Source organism: Aedes albopictus, chromosome 1 (genome assembly GCF_035046485.1).
Source record: "Aedes albopictus strain Foshan chromosome 1, AalbF5, whole genome shotgun sequence".
Taxonomy (NCBI): Eukaryota; Metazoa; Arthropoda; class Insecta; order Diptera; family Culicidae; genus Aedes; species Aedes albopictus.
Genome location: NC_085136.1, coordinates 325,805,075 through 325,812,458, shown reverse-complemented (window position 1 = coordinate 325,812,458; position 7,384 = coordinate 325,805,075). Strand labels below are relative to the sequence as shown.

Below are 7,384 nucleotides of genomic sequence, written 5' to 3'. Positions count from 1 at the left end.
GGGGTGGTGATGCCTCCCGCCACCCCATGCAACAACGGCAGTAGCAGTGCTGCTAATAAAACAAAACAAAAAGCCGTTCGTTGGATCACTGATCGGTAATAAATCAATAACTTTTTCCACAAGCATCCAATCGTTTTGCGGTCTTCGAAGGAAAGTTTCACAAATGATTATTATACAAGAAGCGTTGATCGATTTGAATTAAGGAGACAAAGGGCGACCTCTGGGATTTTTTATCTGAAAGTGTAACTTTTCCCATAGTAAATCCTATGCAAACTTTGAACCGCTTGCGCTAAATTATAGTTTCACCTATTGCGCTGAAATTTTGTACAGTTCATATGGGACCTAAATGGGATCTAAAAAGTCGACTGGAGCGAGGATTTATTTTTTCCATACAAGCGTGTCCCATACTAGTAAGTAGTTTAAGTGAAATGAAAACTAATGTTGAGGGGGGTTATTTCCATTCGCGAGAATACACAATTATCGAAAGCAGCATTTATTGTAGCAGCTTCAATGCTGAAATTTAATTTATTAATAACAAGTTTTCCTAAATCTATATCAAATATTCTTACGTTTTGGTATTTCTACTCGCGCTATATCCACCTCTCCAAACTGATCAAAATAACAATAATCAACTGTGCACTGTAGAATCATATCAGTGCTGCCAGTTTCACTAACTAATTCGAATCTACCACAACGACTAAAATGTAATAAAAACGTATTCTACCAGCTTAAAGCTGATTTGCACAATATCAAATGAGTTTGCGAGCTGCTCCGAAGATTTCGGATATTTTTCCCTTCCGAACTCCCGTAACACCACCATTATCCTAATCTCAAGTACTCTCTCTGTTCTGTATACATACAAACAAGACTCTAAAGACAGGCTCGCTGAAAGTGCACTACGCGATCGTGGAACACGTAGCTTAACATCTAACGAGGGTTAATGAAGGTACTTTAAATATATTTTACCTAAAAGGAGCCTACTTGCATAGAAGTTCAAATGTTACAGAAATAGTCACGTTATCTGGAATGCCTTAAAATAGGGATTTTTAGTGACTGGTTCAAATATAATGAGAAAGTGCCTAAAATGTGACTTGTTAACAGCCTGCATCTTCCTTTTATCCTATCTTTCTACAAACCATGTATGGAGAGACCACCATAGATTAAAAAAACTACAAGCAACACATTCCTCCCATTGTACATTGCATTCCGCTGCCCATACTCACCTAAACTGTAAAAGTCTTGTGTGACATTATCACTAGGCTGCGCCGCCACATTGGCAGCAGCAGCAGCAGCAGCCGTCCGCCTCATACGCGAGAAAGCTTTCCGCTTCTCCAGGTTGCTGTAGTAGCCGTCCGCACTTTCCTGGTTGCGGAAGCTGACCACCTCCCGGTGCCGGTGCATCCGGCTCTTGTTGTTGTGGTTTCGCTTGTGCCGCGAAATCGTCGACGAAGGAATGAGGAAACCTTTAATTGAGTAGTATCCTTCCATGGGACAGATCTGCGTCTCGGGGTTATTAGCTGTGGAGATTCGTGGCAAGACGGTGGTGGAAGAGTAATAAAGTTGATTAGCGTTGATTGACGAACTCGAGGGGCTCGGTTACTGCCTCTTCGGCTGCAATTACCTAATAAAGTAACAAACGGCGTCCGATGCACGTCGAAATTCTCAGTCGTACACGCATCCTCTAGCCTAGCTGCGGGTGTTCCCATCTGTAGCTCCGCTACGTGAGTATCTCGTCGATAGAACATTACACACATGTACCCAGATGTGCTGTATGGTAAGAAACCGGGGAGACAATCAATCGTCAATTACGTTTAATTGAGCTGAGATTTTTCAGTTTCACTTACCATCCAGTCGTGTGATGAACGACGGCCATCATCTCGGTGGCCGTCTGCTTGTTGATCTGCTCGCACAGGGCCCGCGCTTCCATGTAGCCACTTGGCTTCACGATATGCAACGATCCGTCACTGAAAACGAGAGGAAAAATCCCCCAATCAATTAAGGCTCAAGCATCCGTCATCATTTTTCGGAAAATAAAAAGCAGTTTTCTCGCTACAAATCAAAACAAGGATCATGAAAATATATTCACTGCATTATATTCCTCATGTGGAGTACAGTGAATATATTTTCATAGCAAAAACTTTTGTTTTGAACGAAAAAACTGCTTTCAAATGTTTGATGATGACGATGATTTCAATGACGAAAAGTTCAACGTTAACCAATAATGGTGGGATTGCACTGAAAGCTGAACTGAACCCATAGCTCGCACACATTATCCCATTCCCGCATTCCACTTACCTCGCGTGGAATATGAAGTTCGCATTGCCCATCAGCGCGTGCCAATGACGGGGGCCTTTGAACCACGCCGGAAAGTCACACCGCTCGGTCATCGGCGCCCGTTTCAGACTCATGATACGCGAACCGACCTCGGCACTGTCCAACCCGTTACAGGTGGCATCGCCCGACTGGGCCAGCTTGTACTCGGCATCGGCATTCGGTGCACCTGTTTTCCATGGAAACGAGATGATTATTGAAACCTCTTCTCAGACAAAACATCATCATCTTACCCGATCCGCTGATCTTCGCGTACACAAAGCACCTATACCGGTCCTCGTTGGAAATGGCGTGGTGGTGCGATACCAGCCCAACCAGATATCGGGAGTTGCCATCCTTCCATCCCGCCAGGCAGGTCAGTTCCTCCACGGTACTTTCGGTGCCCGCAACGTCCGGACACGCCTGGAAGTTCAGCAGCAGCCTGCTGTCCTCCGTGCACATGTCCATCTTGGAGATCGGACTCCGGCACTCCCCGTGGCCTCGGTTGTAGGTGAAGGTGAAGGATCCTGGAAATCGATAGGAAAAAATACTATGAAGTTGCTGCGAGATTCAAAGAGGTGGCGTGATGATCGAATGATGATGATGATGAAAAGTTCTTCGTTTTCACACTGTTATACCTAGCAATACCTCGTAACTGCCTGAAGAAAATTGTCTTAATTATTTTGGTATTATGTACACTGTGATGCAAGATAAACGCTGATTTTCATACAAAGTGACCAATTTTGAAATGCTCTAACTATGATTTACTTTGGTGGATTGAGTTCAATTTTTGACATAGAACTACAAATATGCTGAACTTTGCGTATACAAAGTACAACATGTTTTCGTTCGTAGGCATGACAATGCGTTCAAAATGTGCAAAAGTGATCGAACAGTGGCACATTTTTGATTTACACACGTGTAAATCAAATAGGTACAGGGGATACTCAAAATAACTGGGACAGGCAAAATTTTCACTTTTCAAGAAATGTTCAAATCGCTGCAACTTTTCGAAAAGGTCATCAAATATTCTCAAATTTTTACTGTAAGCTCATCAACTAGTTGTGTATCAGTGGTCAAAATTTGGAAAGGATTGGGCCATTCTACACAAAGTTATAAAAGTTCTAGAAAAAGGTATAATTATCCGATAGCCAATTTTGAGCTGCTATATCTCCGGATTCAATGAACCGAATGCAATGAAATTTTGATCATTTATGACTTAAATAATGAACTTTGAAAAACAGTTGACTTAATTTTAAATTATTATTAAGAAAAAAAGTTATGGCGATTTCATTTATTCCATGAATTTTTCAGTAAATTTATCTATTTTTCATATGCATCCCATTATTTTTTCAATTTATTGAAAGCTATTTGGTTGCTTTTCTTTGAAACATAAATATATTCAATTCAATTAAAGGAAATTTAAATGAACTATAATTACTATCTCAAATTTTGAAACGATGATGAAGTTTTGGAAAAATTGGTGTTATATTAGAAAAATAATCTAATCGAAATAATTTTCTTTCGTGTAAAGAATTTTAAGTTAATTCAAATGTTTTTAATAGCTCATTATATGAGTCATAAATGATCAAAATTTCATTGCATTCGGTTCATTGAATCCGGAGATATAACAGCTCAAAATTGGCTATCGGAAAATTATACCTTTTTCTAGAACCTTTATTACTTTGTGTAGAATGGCCCAATCCTTCCCAAATTTTGACCACTGATACACAACTAGTTGATGAACTTACAGTAAAAATTTTAGAATATTTGATGCCCTTTTTGAAAAGTTGCAGCGATTTGAACATTTCTTGAAAAGTGAAAATTTTACCTGTCCCAGTTATTTTGAGTATCCCCTGTATATTTTCTGCGGATTCAAACAGATTCCTGAAAGGAGTTATTCAGGAAGTTTTGCCAGGAAATACTTCAGAGGTTGCTTTGGGAAATTAAAGAGCAGGGTCTGTCAAGAATAAGGTCCTTTAGAGAACAGAAGTCAGAAGAGAACAGAACTGGGATCCCGCAATGCGATCTAAGGATTTCTCCAGCAATTCCTGGAGGATTCCCGTCGATCCTAAAGGTTTCCAAAGAACTCTTGAAGAATTTCTTGAAAGAACTCCTGCAGAATTATTTGATGGAACTCTTCAGAATTCCTTCCAGGAACTTCTGAGGAGTTCCCATAAGGAACTCATGATTTTTTTCAGGAGGAACTTCTGGATGAGCATCAATAACACATAAAATTTACGACAGCGCAAATTTTTGGATGCACAGGAGCTAGAGCTATGTACTTCTAACCCAATGCTATAATCTTGGAGTAAACACAGTAAGAAACTCTGGAGAAATTCCAAAGACGAATAAAGATAGAATCCAGCATAATCTTTTGAAGGTATTCAAAATCTATGTTCCTTATACGAACTCCTAAAGAACTCTTAATACACACAAGTTCCAAAAAGGATTTCTGTGGAAATCCTACAAAGACCTCGAGGAACAATATTTGGATGAGTTTCAAAAGGATTTTCTGGAGAAATACCTGAAGAAACTCTTGAAAGAATCTCAAAGGAACTCCTGATGAAATAAAAAAAGCTTTAACTGAAAGGATTTCAACAATCTGGGAAAAAAAATCTTGAAAGAATTCTCTTGGATTCTAAAGAATCAGAGAAAATCCTGCAGGAATTGTGGGAAGAAAGTCTTGGTGAATCTCAACAACAACTTTTGGGAAAATTTCAAGAGGATGTCTGGTCACCCAGAATGATTTTTTTTAATGAATTTTGAATCCTGGTGGAGGAATTCTTCAAAGATCCTTTGAAGAAACTCCAGAAAAAAAGGTCCACCTGGGTTAATCCGAGAACGAGGGAGTTACTTCCTGAAGAAGTCCTAGAAGTCAGAAGTACTTCCATCGAAAAATCTTATCGATTTATAAGAGATAACCAAGCGGTATATCATAACCTAGAAAAATTTCAGAAGAAACTAAGTTCTGAGAAAGTTCCAAGCATATAAACAAATTCATTAGGATTTTCATAAAGTATCCCAGCAGAAGCTTTTATAAGAATTTGTGAAGGAGTACCTTAAAGAGTCTTAGAAGATACCCGTGGATAGCCTCTTTTTATGCATATTATTTTCAATCACTTTTAATTTATGCGCCTTTAATTATTTCCTGCATAAAAAGAGGGAAAGCTACCTAACCTAGCCTCTGGAGCCGACCTACTGATACCTGAACAATTGCAACGGTGGCCAGGGGTGTTTATAGAGGAGAAGAAAGAAATATCGCATGGGCGTTTCAGGTGGTCCCAAGTGTTTTAGCGGGATACCACCACATCTCAGGGGGGTTCAGAGACGTTACAGCTACGTTTTCAGCGGTTTCTAAGGATCTCAGGTACGTTACATGGGGTTCGAGTGGGTCTTGAGGGCTTCAGAGGCATTACGCAGGCATTTCCGAAGGTTCCGAAGGGGCTCAGGTGGTTTACTTAGGTTCCGTGAAGGAGAAAAAAAAAGACATTACATCGTCTTCAGCCAGGGGCTGCGCAGACTGAACATTACATACACGAGACAACGGACAACACACATAACACCCAGTGGCCCAATGGAGAATTTTCCGCCTGACGAAAAGTTTTCCCCGACTGCACAGCAAAAAAAAATCTTGTAATATCACATCATTTTCGATGCACATCAGTCACGTCGTAAAATTGATGTAAAAATTACAACCGTTCTGCGCAGCAAATCAGCCGCCGCAGCTTGAAAGTGGGTCTAGCAATCGCTAGAACCGGAACGATTGATGAATCATATATAAGTAAAATATTGGCATGGATTCGTACACTGATCCGTTGATTGTGAGCCGTATCCCTTGCCTCTCGGATATTTCACCGAGTTAGAAGGAAAGTGATAAATATGATACTGCTTCTAAATATCCATTGAAATGGGTTTGTTGACACTTTTCTGTGCCAACCAGGCTGTACATAGTGAGTGTGATAAATGTTGGAAAACGATGTAAGCGAATGAAATTACGTTCAAAAATGGATACATCGCCAGAAATTACGCGCCTGGGTATTACAAAATTATTTGCTGTGTGGAGCGGGAATCGAATCCGCACTCCGAGGCTTTCGAAACGCTTAGACGACTGACGCCGCTAACCGCACGGCCACAAAGCCCACAAGGGGGATTTTGGAGGTATTTCAGGAAGCTTTAGAGCATTTTCGGCAGAATTCAGAGGCGTTACAGGAGCGTTACGGAGAAGTTGTAGGGGGTTTCGAAGGATCTCAGGTACGTTACATGGGGTTCGTGGGGGTTTGGGAGTGGCATTTTAGGAAGTTTCAGAGGATTTTCAGAGACCCCATTACAATATCCTTTTAAACGCTCCTGAAATGCCCATTGATTTAAGGACAGACTTGTTAGAATCCCAAAATGGCCGCCACAATGGCCGACTTTGGCACCTACTCACGATTTCAAAAGCACAAATCTCTTCGTAAACAAAACCAGCGCACCTGAGCTACTTATTTTAAGCGTATTGAGCAAGAACAGATTAATAAAATTCACTGTTGTTTGAAGCTTGCTTCTTGAGATTTGTGCGCCTGAAGCTCTGATGCACTGCTGAAGCGGCCTTTCAAGACGTTTTTCCTTAAAGGTGTTATTGAACCTTTCGGATACGAATCTTCAGGTATCAGGTATCAGAAAAGTGGCTCAAGCGGCACGTTCACCTCTGTGTGGGAAATTTGTGCCTACGAGATTTGTGATACGACCCTTGCCTGAGCTGCCACGAAACGTCCTTAAAACCTCCGTAATCCCATAATTAATTTGAAATGTCTCTGAAATCCCTATAGAATAGACGCCTTTGACATGCTCCAAAAATCCCCCAAAAAGACTCTGAAAGCCTCTTGGATCGCCCTGAAAGTATATCAAATGCCCTTAAAACCTCTATGCTCCTGAAACCCCCTGAAATTTTTCTGAAATGACTCTGAAATACCCCAGAATTCCCCGTAATCCCATTGAGATGGCAACAAAACTTGACAGACCGACCTTAAAAGGCTCCTCAAGTCCCCTAAAACAACCCCCTGGAATGCCCCTGAAGCCCCTTGGAGACTCA

At 40.9% G+C, this 7,384-nt stretch overlaps 1 protein-coding gene across 2 annotated transcripts in view; it reads right to left on the bottom strand.

Annotated features, from left to right (window-relative positions):
* LOC109402928 (uncharacterized) overlaps positions 1-7,384 on the bottom strand; it is an 82,529-nt gene that overhangs the window by 12,611 nt on the left and 62,534 nt on the right. For both annotated transcript variants that reach the window (XM_062847260.1, XM_062847261.1), the window contains exons 6-10: positions 2,565-2,837; positions 2,296-2,500; positions 1,845-1,964; positions 1,622-1,767; positions 1,224-1,517 (exon numbers count right to left, since the gene is read on the bottom strand). In XM_062847260.1, the coding sequence (XP_062703244.1) occupies positions 1,224-1,517; positions 1,622-1,767; positions 1,845-1,964; positions 2,296-2,500; positions 2,565-2,837 (1,038 nt within the window). The remainder of the gene's footprint in view (positions 1-1,223; positions 1,518-1,621; positions 1,768-1,844; positions 1,965-2,295; positions 2,501-2,564; positions 2,838-7,384) is intronic.